At 44.5% G+C, this 21644-nt stretch overlaps 1 protein-coding gene across 1 annotated transcript in view; it reads left to right on the top strand.

Annotated features, from left to right (window-relative positions):
• LOC120048524 (E3 ubiquitin-protein ligase znrf2-like) overlaps positions 1–21018 on the top strand; it is a 69020-nt gene extending 48002 nt beyond the window's left edge. Inside the window, exons 3-5 of the mRNA XM_038994587.1 lie at positions 15118–15223; positions 17053–17135; positions 17390–21018. Coding sequence (XP_038850515.1) covers positions 15118–15223; positions 17053–17110 — 164 coding nt within the window. The 3' untranslated portion in view covers positions 17111–17135; positions 17390–21018. The remainder of the gene's footprint in view (positions 1–15117; positions 15224–17052; positions 17136–17389) is intronic.
• The last annotated feature ends 626 nt before the right edge of the window (positions 21019–21644 follow it).

Here is a 21644-nt window from a genome sequence, read left to right as displayed (position 1 = left end):
GATGGGCCCAAGCTCTGGAAGTCATTGCCTAACGCCCTAATGAGGAGTTTGTAGTGGCCCCTTCTAAGCGCTAAGTCAGCATGTAGGATTCAGTTAGTCAGAAAACAAATGACTGCATGTTGTTTGCATCCCAAATGGCACCTCATTCACTATATAGTGCACTACTTTTGACTAGAGCCCTATCTGCCCTGGGCAAAAGTAGTGCACTATATAGGGAATAGAGGGCCATTTGGGATGAAGTTTACTGATAGGATTAATAATAATCACACAAATGTATTGTAAGCTCTTGTATACTCCATGACTTCCTCAACATCAACAACATAGCCCAGTGTGCATTCAACACTGAGACATAGCGACTTCTGATGCAATAATATGTGTCTGTTTCTCTTCTCTGAGCAGTCCTCTCACATGCCTCTGGCAGCTCATATGGCCAATATTAGTTTTTTCAGCAGAGGTCAAATTCTGGACACTTCTATAACTGTTATATTATTGGATCATGGAGCTTCAGTCCACAGTGACTTGCTGTTAAAGCCTAGTCAAACAGGCATTCATCTTGGCTCAGTAGTGGGTAAGGGTGGCAGCAGCAGTTTCTCTGTGTCTGCTTGTTTTTAGTGTGACTGTGATGTAACAGCATTGGGCTGATGATGGCTGAAGGTCAGTAGACCTGGTTTCTTATACATCAACAAGACTGAGGGAAAGTCATCCATCATCAAACACAGCGGGGGGGTGAATTAAGGGGTGGTAGCCCGTTTTGTGTGTGTGCTTCACTCCTGATATTGTGGTTGTGTTTATGTGCTGTATGTGACACAATCTCTCCCCTGCCTGCCTACATCACAAGAGATCAAGTATGAGTCAAGCCCCAGACAGATGTATCAGTCATGCTGTTTTAAGATAATCCCCAGGTTTTAAACAGCCCAACAGCGTTTTTAAAAAACCTGCTAGTCATCGGAGATGTATCACATTCTCCAGTAATGGAAGCCATTTTACTGGGTTAATAGACCTTAGAGAAGACTGGCTGGGGTATGAGTCGTGAGTCATGACTTTCACTCTCTTTACTCCCCCCTCCCATCCTTCTCTGAATAGGTTGCTCCCCCTGTCCTGGCACCCCTGTAGACAGCCTCTTTTCAGCCAGTCATTCTCTTCCTGAGCACTGTGTCCTATGCTGTCCTCCAGGCTTTCTGCACTCTCCACTCCCCTCTAGCTAATCTCTGTTTCAGGAGAGAGAGGGATAGAGGGGGAGTGGGGGAGAGAGAAAATGAAAATTGAGAGAGACAGAGACAGAAGGAGGGTGAGAGAGATATACACTTTACTCTAGTCTTAGTAAAGAGTGTGTATGTTTATGTGTCTAGAGAGAGAGAGAGAGAGAGAGAGAGAGAGAGAGAGAGAGAGCTCATCAGTCATGTGGGGAGGAGTGTAATGGAGGTGGACAGGAGAGATTATCACTGAGCCCTCCCCTCCCTCTTCTCCTCTCCTCCCTACCCTCCTCTCTCAGCACCACTGACAGCCAGCTCTGTGGTTCTACCTTTTCTATTCCTCTGCAGTACGGGACAGGAGAGAGAAAGAGAGGGAGAGAGAGGAAGCTTCTTTTTCACACCTGGCTCTACTCCCCAAGCGAATCCCATTACCTCTCTCGCTCTCTCTCTCTCTCCCTCCCTCTCTCTCTCTCTCGCTCTCTCTCTCTCCCTCCCTCTCTCTCTCTCTCTCGCTCTCTCTCTCTCCCTCCCTCTCTCTCTCTCTCTCTCTCCCTCCCTCTCTCTCTCTCTCTCTCGCTCTCTCTCTCTCTCCCTCCCTCTCGCTCTCTCTCTCTCTCCCTCCCTCTCTCTCTCTCTCTCTCTCTCTCTCTCTCTCTCCTTATCTCTCTCCCTCTCTGTACGCTCTCTCTCTCTTACCCTTAGGTTCATACATACACAATGTGATGCTGTTCATACTGTATGCCCCCCACTGTACTGCAGACAGAGGAGGACCTAGCTGCATTCTGTTTGCACACACACACACACACACACACACACACACACACACACACACACACACACACACACACGCACACGCACACGCACACATACACACACCCACTTAGTGGGAGAGACGTGCTAGGGGAGGGGTATGCTCAGAGCTGCAGGGCTGCAGCAGGACATCCTAAGGACCACTCTACATCCCTGTCACATGACACCATCTCACTAGGAAATACCTACCTACACTGTCCTGTTCCTGAGACACTTTGATTGGACCAGGAAACAGGAAGTAGCAGTAGGACTGAGCAACCAATGAAAGTGAGGGAGGGGACTCTCCCTCCACAGTCCAGGTACTCAAACTGGACACTCCAGATACTGCATCTACTGTCCAGCCCCCTCACTGTCTGTGTGTTACTGTATCATAGTCCTGTGTTGTGTGACACTGTACCAACGACTCAGGGAGAAGACAGCACAAAACACACTCACATATAGACACACAGTACAGTAGCCTGTCAGATGTACTGCTACAGAGGGCTGTTGGTGTTGAACTCTGAGAACGCTGCAGTACTGCTGTTAGTGCTGGAGACTGGTGTTGTGACTGTCTGTCTGTCTGAGGAGAATGTCTGGGCTTTTATGAGGGGGGCAGGGGGACATGTTGTGTGTGTGTCTACCTAAGAGGGAAAGGCAGGTGTAGCCTAGCTAGTATAATACATTCCCTGTCTGCTTTCTCTATCCAGCTCATACACAACAGAGAGCAATAAACCATGGCTAAAGATACATTTAGACAAGACCACAGGATCAATGTTGAGCCTCCTCTCATTCTAAACAGTGAACACAACACACCACTGAGCCCTGAGTCTGATCCAACAGCACAGATCCTGGGCAACTCTAAAGCCACAAGGACTCCTTTTAGACCTGGAAGGCCACGCATACACACACACCAAAGTCCTCTCTGTGTGGCACGGGCTGGGCAGGAAGCCGCCATAGGCTAATTAAAGTAAGGACAGGGAGATAAAGCCATGATGATGAGTCAGTGTGGACAGGTATCGATTAGTCCCTGCTTTTCGGGCTCTTCTGTGGTGTTTTTGCTGAAAAGGAAGTTGGCAGTAAGTTGGAATGTGGAGAGAGTCCCAGCAGAGAACCCTGCTCTGACACTGAGCCAAGAGGACCAGCTTCAACATGCAGGGCAGCAGGCAGGCAGGCATACCCAGAGAGGGAAAAGAGAGGAGAGAGGAGAGAGAGAGAAAGAGAGGGGGGTGGAGAGAGAGAGAAACAGAGAAAGAGCCAGACTCCCCATTTAATCAACCAGACCAAAACCAGCTGCACTCTCCCCTCCACAGCCTTGTCAAAGCCTGCAAACAGCCCTAGTCACAGCCTGCAAAGAACCACAGGGCTGGAGTGTGGAGGCTGGAGACAGCCCTCTCTTGGCGGTGGTCAGAGAGTCTGTTGGTCTGACAGATAGAGATAGATAGGCCACATTTTCTACGGTTTGTTCCATGTTAGAATAGGGTTTCACTGTTTGATTTATGGTCATATTGTACCATGATTGACACCTCCCACCACTCCTGTTTCTCTCTATTATTCTTGGCTGGGACATGGTGGAAAAACGAAGTTACAAAAGGGCGTGAGAACCTGTGTTTTGATCTTTGCTGATGTGTGTGCATTTCCATGACTATAGAAATCACCTGCTGAGAAGGCGTCTAACAGTTCTGTGCTCACTAGTTTCCCTGTCCTAGCACTGTCTCCCCCTACAGTACACTACTACAGTACACTTACACACTATTCCCTAATATACTAATACTAGATAGGATTCGTTATCTATCCTAATACAGTCACGTTGGTGTAAATCATGTGTTTTTGAGAGAAGTAGAATACATTCTGGACACTATTGATGATGATTTCTATCTTGGTGGTGTTCATCTGTCGGCTGCATTAGAGTGCATTCAGGTTAATAATACACTGTATTAATATGCCATTCCTTCTCTTGGTCAGCGCTCATGATTTAAATTAGGCCTAGTCCCAAATGGGCCCTGGTCAAAAGTAAGGGAATAGGCTGCCATTTGGGGCAGACACTTAGTGTCACATTTCCTTCCTCCAGTTTCTAGCTAGAGAGACAGTTTTTCCAGTGATTGTTTTGCTAATCATCCGTTCTGTGTCTGTCTGGTATATAGATGACCCATGACACGCGCTAACGTCACCGGCCCCATTACCACAGTAATATGGTCCTCCATCACGACACAGGCCTCTGACCTGTCGTTAGACTCAAAGATGGTGAATCAGCTGCGCATGTTAACGAGGGTGTGTGTGTGTGTGTGTGTGTGTGTGTGTGTGTGTGTGTGTGTGTGTGTGTGTGTGTGTGTGTGTGTGTGTGTGTGTGTGTGTGTGTGTGTGTGTGTGTGTGTGTGTGTGTGTGCATGCTTGCGTGTCTAATGAAGTGATTGAAATGAGTGGCCAGTGGACTGTGTTGAGGGAGATGCTAACGATGTCTTTATGAGGCCTGTGTAGTCTAATGTTGATCAAACATTTTCTCTGAGTCCCTAACTGTCCCTGTCTGTGTGTCCTGAGACTATGACTAGCTGAGCTCAGTCCAGACAACACACACTAACAGAGTTTAGAAGCTGTAATCTTTTACTTTTAGCACACACTCACACATGCATGCACACACGCGAACACACATGTGTGTACACACTCTATCTATCTATCTATCTCTCTCTCTCTCTCTCTCTCTCTCTCTCTCTCTCTCTCTCTCTCACTCACTCACTCACTCACTCACTCACTCACTCACTCACTCACTCACTCACTCACTCACTCACTCACTCACTCACAGAATTTCAACACATGACTGCCACAATGTCTGGAGGGGTGCATGCATGTTTTGTCTAGTCCAGGTATCCTACTGCCATCCCCACACACAGCCCACAACAGGCATAATACAGATGGAGTGTTAAGTAAAACAAGCATGCCATACACACAGGCTTTTCTAGGGCACAGACAGCCGTCTCGTACAGATACATCATCCAGTGAAGAAATCCTGGCGTGTCATTTAAAGGGAATAGGAGAGGAGCCCATTTCAATGTGTCTCAATGATTAGCTCTGCATGAAAAGCTTTCACCCTCCCCATACAGACCCCACCCTCCCCCATACAGACCCACCGGAGCTCTGTCAATATTATTCCCTCCTAGCGTAACTCATTTTACACCGCCACAGCCTTCCAACTTCAGAACCAGGGATAGAAGTTAGGAATATATTTATGGTTTATATTTTTGGCACCTAAAATCAATCTCCATTCATTTGCATGGTGTGTGTCGTTTGTATACTGAACAAAAATATAAACGCAACACGTAAAGTGTTGGTCCCATGTTTCATGAGCTGAAAAAAATGCACAAAAAGCTTATTTCAAAAAAATGTTGGTGCACAAATGTGTTTACATCCCTGTTAGTGAGCATTTCTCATTTGCCAAGATAATCCACCCACCTGACATTTGTGGCATATCAAGAATCTGATTAAACAGCATGATTATTACACAGGCGCACCTTGTGCTGGGGACAATAATAGGCCACTCTAAAATGTGCAGTTTTGTCACACAACACAATGCCACAGATGTTTCAAGTTTTGAGGGAACGTAGAATTGGCATGCTGACTAAAGGGATGTCCACCAGAGCTGTTGCCATAGAATTGAATGTTCATTTCTCTACCATAAGCCTCCTCCAACGTCATTTTAGAGAATTTGGCAGCACTTCCAACAACCGCACAACCACAGACCACGTGTAACCACGCCAGCCCAGGACCTCCACATCCGGCTTCTTCACCTGTGGGATCGTCTGAGACCAGCCACCCGGACAGCTGATGACACTGAGGAGTATTTCTGTCTGTAATAAAGCCCTTTTGTGGGGGGAAACTCATTCTGATTGGCTGTGCCTGGCTCCCCCATGGCTGCGTCCCTGCCCAGTGTGAAATCCATAGATGAGGGCCTAATGAATTTATTTAAATTGACTGATTTCCTTATATGAATTGTAACTCAGTAAAATCATTGAAATTGTTGCATGTTGCGTTTATATTTTTGTTCAGTATGAATGGGGGGCTGTGCTGTGGGCTGTAGTCTGGGCAGCGGAGCGAGAGAGAGAGAGAGAGAGAGAGAGAGCGAGAGAAGCACTCTATGTTATCATAAAAGGGAGAAGGAGAGATAGAGGAGGAAACAGGTGGATGAAAAAGGGCTTACCCTGCACACTCCTCCCTCCCACCTTCTACTGAGGTTTTCCTTTATTGAGGGAACCAGACGAGGAAGGGAGCAGAGGAAGTCTGGACCTGGGTTGGGTCGGAGTGGAAAGTGTCAGAGGTCATGTTGAGAGATTGTCTGATACCCTGCTGGTGCTTTGGTCTGATCACTCCCTGATCCTGCACTGGCTAGTCTGTTTCAAATCAAATCAAATGTTATTTGTCACATGCTTCGTAAACAACAGGTGTAGACTAACAGTGAAATGCTTAGTTACGGGCCCTTCCCTTCAATGCAGAGATAAAAGAAGAAATAATAGAAAAATAATAACACAAGGAATAAATGCACAATGAGTAACGATAACTTGGCTGTATACACGGGGTACCAGTACCAACAAGCTCTCACAGTCTCACGTCAGAGTTAGACATTCATCCATGTTTCTCAGATGTCAAATTTCAAAGTAGTTCCAAATGTCAAATTTCTAAGTGTTTGGTTACTTCTCTGTATCGTTCCAAGGTTAAGTTTAGGCATTAACTCTGAATTCTTAAGGTTAGGCATTAATGGTTAAGGTGAGGGTTAACTTTTGGAACCATAGGCAGATGCTTACACCTATCCGCCATCCCCGTCCACAATGCCCTAGCAAAACTGAAACCTACTTGAAAGTGATAGCGCTCACTGTTGCCCCTAGTAGCCGGTTTCCATGTCATCTCTCAACGTCCTCAGACATGGATGGACGTCGAATACTGACTTGTATCACGGGTGACCTGCCTGACCAGTACAGAGTGGATGTCCACGGGTAAGAGGTAAATGAGGTAGATGTGTACATATAGGTAGGGATAAAGTGACTAGGCAACAGGATAGATCAGAAACAGAAACAGCACCGCGTATGTGATGAGTCAAAAGAGATATTGCAAAAAGGGTCAATCAGATAGTCCGGGTAGCTATTGGTTAACGATTTAGCAGTCTTATGGCTTGGGGGTAGAAGCTGTTCAGTGTCCTGTTAGTTCCAGACTTAATGCATCGGTACTGCTTGCCATGCGTTAGCAGAGAGAACAGTCTATGACTTGGGTGGCTGGAGTCTTTGACAGTTTTTAGGGCCTTTCTCTGACACCGCCTGGTATAGTGGTCCTGGAAGGCAGGGAGCTCGGCCCTTGTGATGTACTGGGCCGTACGCACTCCGCCTTACAGTCAGATGCCAAGCAGTTACTATACCAAGCGGCGATGCAGCCAGTCAAGATGCTCTCAATGGTGCAGCTGGTGAACTTTTTGAGGATCTCATAGGGCTTTGTACTGTTCACGCTACTACAGTGGATACAATATAAACAAACGTTAAGCGTTATCTCGTTCGATGCTGCCTTCGAATCCCGTCTCAAATTCCTTTTCAGTTACTTTCTGGCAAAAATGCTACCAACAAAGGTAGGTGCCTTTTTAAGCCAATAGGTTGCAGGCAGCTGCCTTTGGATTGGGACACAGCCATGCTATATGCTGTTGCTGCATATATGATATACAAATAACTGCCAAAATAATGGCCTGCCCAGCATTTTATTCATGACCCAAAGCATGATGGGATGTTAATTAACTCAGGAACCACACCTGTGTGGAAGCTTTCAATATACTTTGTATCCCTCATTTACTCACGTGTTTCCATTATTTTGGCAGTTAACTGTACACACAATGTGTATGTGGGGATGTGTGTGTGTGTGTGTGGTGCATGGTGTGTGTTGTCCCTCCCTCTATCTGTCAAGGTCACTGAGAGGATGTCATAAATCCAGTCTAAAGCACTGACCATCCCAGCCTCAGCTCTGAGCAGCCTGCAGTCCAACACATACCCACCGCTCCAATGTCATATACACCAGAAACACTGCTGCTTAGCTCTGTTTACCATGCACGTACACACACACACACACACACACACACACACACACACACACACACACACACACACACACACACACACACACACACACACACACTCATGCCTCTCTCACATGCACACACACAATCAATACACCCAGCGTCCTAACTATGTTATTCAGAAATGTTCAACGCAAGGTAGAGACACATAGACACACACACACAGCTGGTCTCCGGAGCAATGCAGCCCCGGTCTATTCCTGTAGCAGTGGAAACAGAGTCCAGGCTAAGCTGAACACATACACACCAAAGCAGCTGCCCTGTCACTGATCTCCTATTGGATGGAGTCTAGAACCCAACTGTTAGCAGCTCCAGCAGGCTTAAAGGTTACATCACACTCAGCTCTTGTCATGCCTGATGGCACCGATAAAGCACACACACACTGACAGTCACTAACGGTCAGCTATGGATTTAGGTTCAACTCCATTTAAGAGCTAATGCTACCTCACATGCTCTCATATCAATGTCCCTGTAACTCGAACTACAGTGAAATGGAAATAATCAGACCAGAGAGGACACTGTATTGTTAAATAAGAGATCAAATCATATCAAATTTTATTGGTCACATACACGTGTTTACCAGATGTTATTGCGGGTGTGGCGAAATGCTTGCGTTTCTAGATCCGACAGTGCAGTAATATCTAACAAGTGATATCTAACAGTTTCACAACATATACCCAATACACACAAATCTAAGTAAAGGAATGAAATTAAGAATATGTAAATATATGGATGAGCAATGTCAGAGTGGCATAGACTAAGATCATGAAGAACTGTAGCTTCTGGTTGGATCACACCCTATTCAGATCATGAAGAACTGTAGCTTCTGGTTGCATCACACCCTATTCAGATCATGAAGTACTGAAGCTTCTGGTTGCATCACACCCTATTCAGATCATGAAGTACTGTAGCTTCTGGTTGCATCACACCCTATTCAGATCATGAAGAACTGTAGCTTCTGGTTGCATCACACCCTATTCAGATCATGAAGTACTGTAGCTTCTGGTTGCATCACACCCTATTCAGATCATGAAGAACTGTAGCTTCCGGTTGGATCACACGCTATTCAGATCATGAAGTACTGTAGCTTCTGGTTGCATCACACCCTATTCAGATCATGAAGAACTGTAGCTTCTGGTTGCATCACACCCTATTCAGATCATGAATTACTGTAGCTTCTGGTTGCATCATACCCTATTCCGATCATGAAGAACTGTAGCTTCTGGTTGGATCACACCCTATTCAGATCATGAAGAACTGTAGCTTCTGATTGGACCACACCCTATTCAGATCATGAAGTACTGTAGCTTCCGGTTGGATCACACCCTATTCCGATCATGAAGAACTGTAGCTTCGGTTTGCATCACACCCTATTCAGATCATAAAGTACTGTAGCTTCTGGTTGCATCACACCCTATTCAGATCATGAAGAACTTTAGCTTCTGGTTGCATCACACCCTATTCAGATCATGAATTACTGTAGCTTCTGGTTGGATCACACCCTATTCAGATCATGAAGAACTGTAGCTTCTGGTTGCATCACACCCTATTCAGATCATGAAGTACTGAAGCTTCTGGTTGCATCACACCCTATTCAGATCATGAAGTACTGTAGCTTCTGGTTGCATCACACCCTATTCAGATCATGAAGTACTGTAGCTTCTGGTTGCATCACACCCTATTCAGATCATGAAGTACTGTAGCTTCCGGTTGGATCACACCCTATTCAGATCATGAAGTACTGTAGCTTCTGGTTGCATCACACCCTATTCAGATCATGAAGAACTGTAGCTTCTGGTTGCATCACACCCTATTCAGATCATGAAGAACTTTAGCTTCTGGTTGCATCACACCCTATTCAGATCATGAATTACTGTAGCTTCTGGTTGGATCACACCCTATTCAGATCATGAAGAACTGTAGCTTCTGGTTGCATCACACCCTATTCAAATCATGAAGTACTGTAGCTTCTGGTTGGATCACACCCTATTCCGATCATGAAGAACTATGGCTTCTGGTTGGATCACACCCTATTCAGATCATGAAGAACTGTAGCTTCTGGTTGCATCACACCCTATCCAGATCATGAAGAATTGTAGCTTCTGTTTGCATCACACCCTATTCAGATCATGAAGTACTGTAGCTTCCGGTTGGATCACACCCTATTCAGATCATGAAGAACTGTAGCTTCTGGTTGCATCACACCCTATTCAGATCATGAAGAACTGTAGCTTCTGTTTGCATCACACCCTATTCAGATCATGAAGTACTGTAGCTTCTGGTTGCATCACACCCTATTCAGATCATGAAGAACTGTAGCTTCTGGTTGCATCATACCCTATTCAGATCATGAAGAACTGAAGCTTCTGGTTGCATCACACCCTATTCAGATTATGAAGAACTGTAGCTTCTGGTTGCATCACACCCTATTCAGATCATGAAGTACTGTAGCTTCTGGTTGCATCACACCCTATTCAGATCATGAAGAACTGTAGCTTCTGGTTGCATCACACCCTATTCAGATCATGAAGAACTTTAGCTTCTGGTTGCATCACACCCTATTCAGATCATGAATTACTGTAGCTTCTGGTTGGATCACACCCTATTCAGATCATGAAGAACTGTAGCTTCTGGTTGCATCACACCCTATTCAAATCATGAAGTACTGTAGCTTCTGGTTGGATCACACCCTATTCCGATCATGAAGAACTATGGCTTCTGGTTGGATCACACCCTATTCAGATCATGAAGAACTGTAGCTTCTGGTTGCATCACACCCTATTCAGATCATGAAGAATTGTAGCTTCTGTTTGCATCACACCCTATTCAGATCATGAAGTACTGTAGCTTCCGGTTGGATCACACCCTATTCAGATCATGAAGAACTGTAGCTTCTGGTTGCATCACACCCTATTCAGATCATGAAGAACTGTAGCTTCTGTTTGCATCACACCCTATTCAGATCATGAAGTACTGTAGCTTCTGGTTGCATCACACCCTATTCAGATCATGAAGAACTGTAGCTTCTGGTTGCATCATACCCTATTCAGATCATGAAGAACTGTAGCTTCTGGTTGTATCACACCATATTCCGATCATGACAAACTGTAGCTTCTGGTTGCATCACACCCTATTCAGATTATGAAGAACTGTAGCTTCTGGTTGCATCACACCCTATTCAGATCATGAAGAACTGTAGCTTCTGATTGGACCACACCCTATTCCGATCATGAAGAACTGTAGCTTCTGGTTGCATCACACCCTATTCAGATCATGAAGAACTATGGCTTCTGGCTGCATCAAACCCTATTACCTCTTTAGTGCACTACTTTTGACAAGGGCCCGTATACTGTGGAGCGAGCACTATGTTGGGAATATACTGTACATACTGCACTGTACATACTGCACTGCACATACTCTTGCATGCACATATACTTTCTCTCTTTCTCTCACTTACTCACTCTCTAAATCTCTCTCTTACTTACTCTTTCTTTCTTTCTCACTCTCTCTCTCTCTCTTCTTCTTTCTCTGTGTTGAGGATCAGCGTGGCGGATGTGTTGTTACCTACCCTTACCTCCTGGGAGGGACCCGTCAGGAAGTCCAGGATCCAGTTGCAGAGGGAGGTGTTTAGTCCCAGGTTCCTTAGCTTAGTGATGAGCTTTGAGGGCACTAGAGATTGCATCATCGGTGGATCTGTTGGGGCGGTATGCAAACTGGAGTGGGTCTAGGATTTCTGGGATGATGGTGTTGATGTGAGCCATGACCAGCCTTTCAAAGCACTTCATGGCTACAGACGTGAGTGCTACAGGTCGGTAGTCATTTAGGCAGGTTACCTTAGTGTTCTTGGGCACAGGGACTATGGTGGTCTGCTTGAAACATGTTGGTATTACAGACTCAGACAGGGAGAGGTTGAAAATGTCAGTGAGACACTTGCCAATTGGTCAGCGCATGCTCGGAGTACACATCCTTGTAATCCGTCTGGCCCTGCAGCCTTGTGAATGTTAACCTGTTTAAAGGTCTCACTCACATGGGCTGTGGAGAGCGTGATCACACAGTCCTCCGAAACAGCTGATGCTCTCATGCATGTTTCAGTGTTACTTGCCTCAAAGCGAGCATAGAAGAAGTAGTTTAGCTCGCCTGGTAGGCTTGTGTCACTGGGCAGCTCTCCGCTGTGCTTCCCTATGTAGTCTGTAATAGTTTGCAAGCCCTGCCACATCCGACGAACGTTGAAGCCGGTGTAGTACGATTCGATCTTGGTCCTGTATTGACACTTTGCCTGTTTGCGGATGTTGCCTGTAATACATGGCTTCTGTTTAGGGTATGTACGTACAGTCACTGTGGGGTGACTGATGTGGTGTACTCCTCAATGCATTCGGAAGAATCCCGAAACATATTCCAGTCTGTGATAGCAAAACAGTCCTGTAGTTTATCATCTGCTTCATCTGACCATTTTTTATTGGCCGAGTCACTGGTGCTTCCTGCTTTATTTTTTGCTTGTAAGCAGGAATCAGGAGGATAGAATTATGGTCAGATTTGCCAAATGGAGGGCGAGGGATAGCTTTGTACGCATCTCTGTGTGTGAAGACTCTCTTGTTCTTCTCTAATTGTCTGGAGTTAAGGAAGAATTGACAATTTAACAAGGAAACTAACACTGTGGGATAGAAGGGGTCCGATATCTCCAATACATCATTATTAAAGCTTTTGAATTGGACTCTAATTAAATAATATTGGACTGTATTTAAATAATAATAACAATTTTCTTGAAATTGCATCATATTCCAGCTGAAGACACCTCCTGCAATGTGTGGGTGTGTGTATGTGTGTGTACGTATGTATTTGTGTACGTGTGTGCGTGTACGTGCAAGGTCACCAACATCAAAACTCAAGTGGTAGTAGATTATTTATAGAGGAATGTTCTCTCTCTCTCTCTCTCTCTCTCTCTCTCTCTCTCTCTCTCTCTCTCTCTCTCTCTCTCTCTCTCTCTCTCTCTCTCTCTCTCTCTCTCTCTCTCTCTCTCTCTCTCTCTCTCTCTCTCTCTCTCTCTCTCTCTCTCTCTCTCTCTCTCTCTCTCATTTCAATTCAATTCAAAGGGCTTTATTGGCAAGGGAAACATATGTTTACATTGCCAAACAAGTTAAATAGATAATTAACAAAGGTAACATACACAATCAAAATGTACTGTAAACATTACACTCACAAAAGAGGAATAGAGACATTTCAAATGTCATATTATGGCTATGTACCGTGTTTAAACAATATATATAGCCACCTCCCTCTCTCTCTCTCTCTCTTTCTCTCTTTCTCTCTTTCTCTCTCTCTCTCTCTCTCTTGCTGTCCTGCTCTCTGTTTAACACACACGGAGTGTGTTGGTCAGTTTTTACAGGAACAGTAGCCTGGTGTTTTAATGAAGCCATAACCCTCCGGTGTGTGTGTGCATGTACATGTGTGCGTGTCCTTTTTCTGAGTCCCTTGCCCCCAATCTGTGTTTTCTGTAGCTGTCAGCTGAGCCAGTAACATGTGTTTCTATAACACATCAGATAAAAATAACCAACAATTGAGAGAGAGAGTTCTCCTTAGACTGGACCCACACCCTGTCCTGCCCAGTCCTGGGTTAACCTTCACAGTGGAAGCAAGTTTGTGCGTGTTGTTGTGTATGCAGGTGTGTGTTTGTGTGTATTTAAGTAGGTGTGTGCATGTACACACATTGCACACAATGAATTCTGCATAAGAGCAGTGTTCATTCTCACTTGCTTCCAGCATGAGTAAATAATCAATTATTGAAGCAGTATTTGGTCTGACGGCTGTAGATAACATGACATACACAACCACAGAACCAACTGTTGAAATAAAGATAGTGGCTCTGTTTATGGGGAGATTGGTTGAGTTATGCAAATTATTAAACCAGGCAGACACAATGGAACAAGTATGCAAACACTTGTGTGAGTCTGACATGGCACCCTATTCCCTATATAGTACACTACTTTTGACCAGGTCTCCTGTCTAATAGTGAATATGGTGCCATTTTGGACTCACCCTTGTGTTGTGTGAAGGCAGAAGTAAATGAATTATTTAAGGCTACAGTTATTGGGAGTTATTGGGAATGTCCCCTTTGCTCATTCTGAAACGGTCATCAACCACTAAAGGTTAACCTTGACTGACAATACATTGATTTGGTTGTAGTTGTGCTAGACAGTGTAGTCTGACTCCAGTGTAGCCTGAGTGCCAGGGTGAATTATTGCCTGAGTAGTAGAGTAGAGTAAATAGATGAATATAGAGAATAGATGGTTGTAATGCTGTAATCCTATGACAGAGGAATGCTGTGTTGTCAGTATTTCGCTACACTCGCATTAACATCTGCTAACCATGTGTATGTGACCAATAAAATTAGATTTGATTTGGAGACATAATAGAACACTGTAGTAGTGGGATTCCTCCTATCAATTCCACACTAGGCAGAGCTTGATGCAGAACAGCACTTGCTTTAAACTATGTGTGTTGTTGTTTGTAAGAAAGAAAGACCAAATGCACCTCTCCACCTCCTCCTCCTCTCAGCATGACATCACATGTCCCACTGCATTAGAGCCTGCTCCCAATGCCAGTTTGGTCCATATGGACTACTAGGGTTTAACCATGGATATAGAGCTCCCCCTTCAGGAATTGTAGTGTAAATGCAATCATTCTTTAGCCAATCATGGCAGTATCATTTTGATGTGTGTGTGTGTTTTGATCCTCATAGGTGTTCTCTCTATCTTTCTCTCTCTCTCCAGCCACGCTCCAGCCCTGTGGTTCTTTGCAGGCTGTGACTAGGGCTGTTTGCAGGCTTTGAGAGGGCTGTGGAGGGGGACAGTACAGCTGGTTTTGGCCTTGTTGATTAAATGGGCAGTCTGGCCCTCACTCACTCACTCACTCACTCACTCACTCACTCACTCACTCACTCACTCACTCACTCACTCACTCACTCACTCACTCACTCACTCACTCACTCTCTCTCTCTTTCGCTCTCTCTCTCTCTTTTTCTGTCTCTCTCTCTCCCCCCAGAGGACGTCCTGAGTAAGGATGCAGGGGAATGTGCAATCTGCCTAGAGGAGCTGGTACAGGGGGACACAATTGCTCGCCTGCCTTGTCTCTGCATATACCACAAAGGGTAAGTCCCCCTCTCTCTATCCCTCGCTCTCCCCCTCTTTCTAAATACCTCTCTCTTTCTCTCCCCCTCTCTATATCACTACATTTTTCTGTACAACCTATGACAAGAGGGATCTCTCCTGTTTTCCTCAACCGGTATGTGAATGCATCATCATTCCTGCTCTCTCGCTCTGTCTCCCTCCCCCATTCCTTCTTTTGTTCTATATACAGTGCATTCGGAAAGTATTCAGACCCTTGACTTTTTCCAAAAAAATGTACGTTACAGCCTTATTCTAAAATGGATTAAATAGTTTTTTCCTTCATCAATCTACAAACAATACCTGTTAATGACATAGCATAAACAGGTTTTTTGATATATATAAATATAATAATATAAAACTGAAGTATCACATTTACACCCTTTACTCAGTACTTTGTTGAAGCACCTTTGGCAGTGATTACGTCCTCGAGTCTTCTTGAGTATGACGCTACAAGCTTGGCACACCTGTATTTGGGGAGTTTCTCCCATTTTTCTCTGCAGATCCTCTCAAGCTCTGTCAGGTTGGATGGGGAGCGTCGCTGCACAGCTATTTTCAGGTCTCTCCAGAGATGTTCGATCGGGTTCAAGTCCGGGCTCTGGCTGAGACACTCAAGGACATTCAGAGACTTGTCCGGAAGCCCCTCCTGCGTTGTCTTGGCTGTGTGCTTAGGGTCGTTGTCCTGTTGGAAGGTGAACCTTTGCTCCAGACTGAGGTCCTGAGCGCTCTGGAGCAGGTTAGCATCAAGGGTCTCTCTGTACTTTGCTTCGCTCATCTTTTCCTCAATCCTGACTAGTCTCCCAGTCCCTGCCACTGAAAAACATTCCCACAGCATGATGCTGCCACCACCATGCTTCCCCATAGGGAGGGTGCCAGGTTTCCTCCAGACGTGATACTTGGCATTCAGGCCAAAGAGTTCAATCTTGGTTTCATCAGACCAGAGAATCTTGTTTTTCATGGTCTGAGAGTCCTTTAGATGCCTTATGGCAAACTCCAAGTTGACTGTCATGTGCCTTTTACTGAGGAGTTGCTTCCGTCTGGCCACTCTACCATAAAGGCCGGATTGGTGGTGCTGCAGAAATGGTTGTCCTTCTGGAAGTTTCTCCCATCTCCACTCTGGAGCTCTGTCAGAGTGACCATCGGGTTCTTGGTCACCTCCCTGACCAAGGCCCTTCTCCCCCGATTGCTCAGTTTGGCCGGGCGGCCCGCTCTAGGAAGAGTCTTGGTGGTTCCAAACTTCTTCCATTTAAGAATGATGGAGGCCACTGTGTTCTTGGAGACCTTCAATGCTGCAGACATTTTTTGGTACTCTTCCCCAGATCTATGCCTCGACACAATCCTGTATCGGAGCTCTACGGTCAATTCCTTCGACCTCATGGCTTGGTTTTTGCTCTGACATGCATTGTCAACTGTAGGACCTTTTATAGACAGGTGTATGCCTTTCCAAATCATGTCCAATCAATTGAATTCACCACAGGTGGACTCCAATCAAGTTGTCGAAACATCTCAAGCATGATAAATAGAAACAGGATGTACCTGAGCTCAATTTTGAGTCTCATAGCAAAGGGTCTGAATACTTATTTAAATAAGGTATTTCTGTTTTTTATTTTTTATAAATTGGAAAAAATATATAAAAACCTGTTTCCGCTTTGTACGTAGATTGATGAAGAAAACATTTATTTCATCCATTTTAGAATAAGGCTGTAACATAACAAAATGCGGAAAAAGTCAAGGGGTCTGAATCATTTCCGAATGCACTGTATGTAGTATGTGCTATGTTATCGCTGACTGTGTCTCCTGTTCTCTCTGTCAGCTGTATTGATGAGTGGTTTGAGGTGAACAGATCGTGTCCAGAACATCCCTCAGACTAAAGGGCCTCACTACTTTTCTCCACAGGTAAATTACACATTTACTGAGTGTTGTTGATATTAATTCATTACTGTGATAAGTCACTTTAATATTCTTTGGGAAATGTTTCCACCGTAGAGTTCCCCAAACAAATGTTGTATTGTATTGACACAAAACAGGAAAAATATGATACAGTATTATACCTTTTAGTTCAGTCGAGTTTTTTCTTTGTATTGTTTCGTTTCAGCATCACATGTTAGCCCTCAGTATAGTCAGATTTCTGATGTTTTTCATCTCTGCAGGTTTCTTACTCCCTCAATAAGAAGAGTGATCTGCTCCAATAACAACAGTCCTCAATGTGAATCCCCTCCCCTTCCCCGTTGCCAAGGAGACTACTGGACAGACACACTGTGACTCTGTGGCCAGTACAGAACTGACACCTCACCCTGACCCTACCTCTCTATCCCCATCACCTCCAGTACCTCTCAACAGCCCTCAACACACCTCAACTCAAACCAGTCAAGAACCGCAGTGTGCCAAAACTCATTAAAAGCAATCTTCAGGGAAACTACATTTAATGCTGATCTATCTATTTATCTCCACACACACACAATCAGCTCCGAGACAAGACCAGACAGACACAGACACACAAACTCACAAACACAACCAACCTCTGCTTTGTCCTCAAAGACAGACAGACCGACCAACAGACAGACAGACATGCTTATCTGCCAACCTGATGTTGAGGGGAAGACACAACACCTCTGTTGCACAACTATCCAATCAGGAAAAACTGTTGCTCTCAACACGCCCTCTCACTCTCTGCCGCATCGATGAAACGGCTCTATATGCCACCCACAGACGTTTTGCATACCATCCCATTGGCCATGCCCAAGTGATTGAGCTGCTGTGGTTGGCTGAGCTCCAGGGCTGCTGCGACTTGGAATTCCCTCCTCCTGTGTTATTGGACAGCAGATCCAGGTCTCCTCCCATCTGTTTGGTCTGAGTGATTGTACACCTGGACATTTCGGGGAGCAAGCTGAGGGGAGAAGGGACAAGGGGAAGTCAGTCCTCATCCCCCTCTTTCCCCCTCCTCACCAACTGTGTCTACCAGTGCCTTCACCTTTGGATCCTAATGGCCTACCAGGGCAGAGTCAAGACAACCGAATAGTGTGATTGGTGGGTGGGGGACAGAGGGCGGGAGGTCAGGTATGAGTCTATACTATATCTATACTATATCCGCCCTTCCCCCTGTGTGTTGTTGACTGGATGACGGCAGACGAAGAGAGACCCAGCAGAGAGCCAGACTCAGCTGAATGTGAAACTCTGCTTAACTCTAACCTTTACTCCACTCGGACATGACTGGAACTGTAACTGGCCCTGGCTGCTAGCCACACTGAAATTAGAAGTGCCCTGCTATATGCTGTCCCGCTCTCTCTTTCTCACTCTCTCCTTTCCCCTGACTAGCTATCTAACTCACAACCCCTCAATGCCTCTGTGGTAGCAACAAGACGTGAACTGGACTGTGCTACCAGAAGTGCGTGGCTCAGCTAGTGGCAACTACAACTCCCAGCAGGCACTTCTCCGAAGTGAGAACGTTAATCTTAGTTTTTGTAGCACCAATAGCTGTCTGACTGGGACATGAGGCCCTCTGTGCTTAGCCTGGATCCCAACTGAATTACTATGTTTCACAATTGTTTTACTGTGCATCTTCAGTTTGGCAATTGTGAAGAGGATCAATTCAGTTGGGATCCAGGCTACAATGTGCTGACCCCAGAACAGATATCCCCCTTCCCCAGGGCCCCGGTGACATTATGTGGTGTATATACTCTAGCCTTCTACAGGGTTCACACACCCATCCTCTTCTCTCACTCACTCACTTTGACTTTTAATCTTTATGTATCATCATGAGACTTAGCAGTTATTATTATGCAAATTATTTTATTTTAAGTATGCAGATTTGACATAATGGTGTAATTGCATATCTGTGTATGTATATGTGTGAGTTATAGTGAAACTAAGTTGGGCCTTAATGCAAAGAGAATGACATGAATAACTATGTATTCTATTCATGTTTGTCCATTTCAGTGCAGTTTCAAATAGCTGCCTGAGATATCACACCTTTTACCCAATCATAATCATCTACCAATCAGCCTATCACAGTAGAGGTAAGAGGGCGGGGCAGGAAGTAGGCGATTGGTGGAGCTCCATGCCAAAGCCAATCAGAATAAGGGGAAGACTGATATATTCAAAAAAGTTATCATTGGAATGTTGGATCCTCTTTCTCAGTGTGTTTGAGTGTTTTACACATTTCTTATCTAATACATTTCATCTTCCAGCAACCCTGGGTTGTAATATTTAAACAAGGCCTTGATGTTGTTCTCTTTAATGTTTTGAGAGCTTTCCCAGGATGCGCTGCTAACTAGTATACTAGTATACTAGACCTCCATCTTCACCATTGGGTTGCGAATAAGGGCAGAGTAAGAAACTGATAGACAAGTTCAATGAATAAGACAAAAGGCTTTATTGGCTATGCTTTTCACAATCATTGTAGAGGTTTTTCAATCTCCACAGTTTAGAGATTTTAGATTATAGTATTTTATTATGACAAATCTAGGAATAAGATCAATAGTATTTATATTGGTTGCCCAATTCAAACTAGTAATGACCAGTCAGACAAATTAACAAAGAGCATTTATAGGGGATCTGGGTATTATGGTATGGATATACTAAAGATAGTGTTACCATGGCTACTGGGTCAGTGACACCATATTAACTGTGGTTTCTCCAAAAGTGCCATCGTCATGCCTCTAAGACGTGCTGCTAACAATTTATTTTTCAAGAAGTACAGCGAGGCATAAAGCACTTTGGAATTGGACAATAAAAAGCCCCCACCCAAATGGACTGTTTCCCCTTTTATCATCATGTACTATAGCTAATAAAGATTGATCTAAATCCAGATGGGAGTTTCTCCTCATTGCACATCAGTGAAGGAGAAACTAGAATGTTTGGTCTGAAACTAGAATGTCTGGTCTCACCGCATGGTTTGTCCCATGGCTACTGTACTGTAAGCAATGTGATTTTTAAATGTTGTCGAATGGCTCACGATTGTGAAGCATACTACTGTATGTGTACAATATGCCCTTATTGTCATGGGTATGTGTGTAGCACGAGGATCCTCCCTAGCTAGCCTAGCAGAACAGCCTTATATGAGCTACTGTAGCTAGAATCAGTTTTAAAGCACATTTCCCCCGCTATTTCAGTTTTGTTAGTCTTTTATTTTGGATGTTTGGGTTTCTTTGGGGGGCGAGTGGGGAGGCAGCCTAGCACCTAAACTGATTTCGCTATGTTTCACTGTAGAGAATTCCGTTTGGATGTCAGGCCAGTGGTAAAGGAGGGGGGTTATATGGTCATTTTGTGTAAATGTTTTGGTTTTGCTGCTTATGCTACAGTTGCCAATTTGAGCCCATATCAATCCAATCGGATCGATGTCTATCCAAATCTACCGTGTTGAAAAGCGCCATATGGATGGACCTGTGAGGATGCAGTGTTTAAAACAGTCAACATATATGAATGTGAGATGTGTTAGAGAACACACATATGTCATCAGGTAGCTATACTTGATGTTCCATTCATGATTATATAATATACCATGACAGCGAACATACTGTAGATGAATATTAGTTGGGGATGAGCTTGCTTGAATGAAGGTGGAGGTGTAGTAGGGCATTCAAGTAATAGTTGAGAGGTGAAGGAAACTATTTTTATTTGGGTTATACCTCCCAAGGTACTTCAGAGACAGGCCGACAGTACATACCTAGAAATTTTATTTTAGAAACTATTTAGACATACAGTATGTTATAACATTCCATTTATGTAAAAATGTGTACAGAATATGAAATTAAAAGAGCAAAACTTTTGGAGTACATTCTTTTAGTTGTACTAGTGTGACTTACAGTGTGTCTTGGTAGATGAGTGTTTCACTTTCAATGCATTATGGCAGAAGCTTTCTCAACAGTCATTGAAAAAGTTACACTACCGGTCAAAAGTTTTAGAACACCGACTCATTCAAGGCTTTTTCTTTATTTTACTATGTTCTACATTGTAGAATAATAGTGAAGACATCAAAACTATAAAATAACACATATGGAACCATGTAGTAACCAAAAAAGTGTTAAACAAATCAAAATATATTTTGATTTGTGTGGGCAGAACTTCAAATAGCCACCATTTGCCTTGATGACAGCTTTGCCCACTCTTGGCATTCTCTCAACCAGCTTCACCTGGAATGCTTTTCCAATCGTTTTGAAGGAGTTCCCACATATGCTGAGCACGTGTTGGCTGCTTTTCCTTCACGCCGCGGTCCGACTCATCCCAAACCCCCTCAATTTGGGTGAGGTCGAGTGATTGTGGAGGCCAGGTCATCTGATGCAGCACTCCATCCCTCTTCTTCTTGGTAAAATAGCCCTTACACAGCCTGTTGGGTCATTGTTCTGTTGAAAAACAAATGATAGTCCCACTAAGCCAAAACCAGATGGGATGGCGTATCGCTGCAGA

Source organism: Salvelinus namaycush, chromosome 5, assembly GCF_016432855.1.
Source record: "Salvelinus namaycush isolate Seneca chromosome 5, SaNama_1.0, whole genome shotgun sequence".
In the NCBI taxonomy this organism is placed as follows: Eukaryota; Metazoa; Chordata; class Actinopteri; order Salmoniformes; family Salmonidae; genus Salvelinus; species Salvelinus namaycush.
The sequence above is the reverse complement of the archived record's forward strand: the minus strand, read 5'-3'. Positions and strand labels throughout refer to the sequence as shown.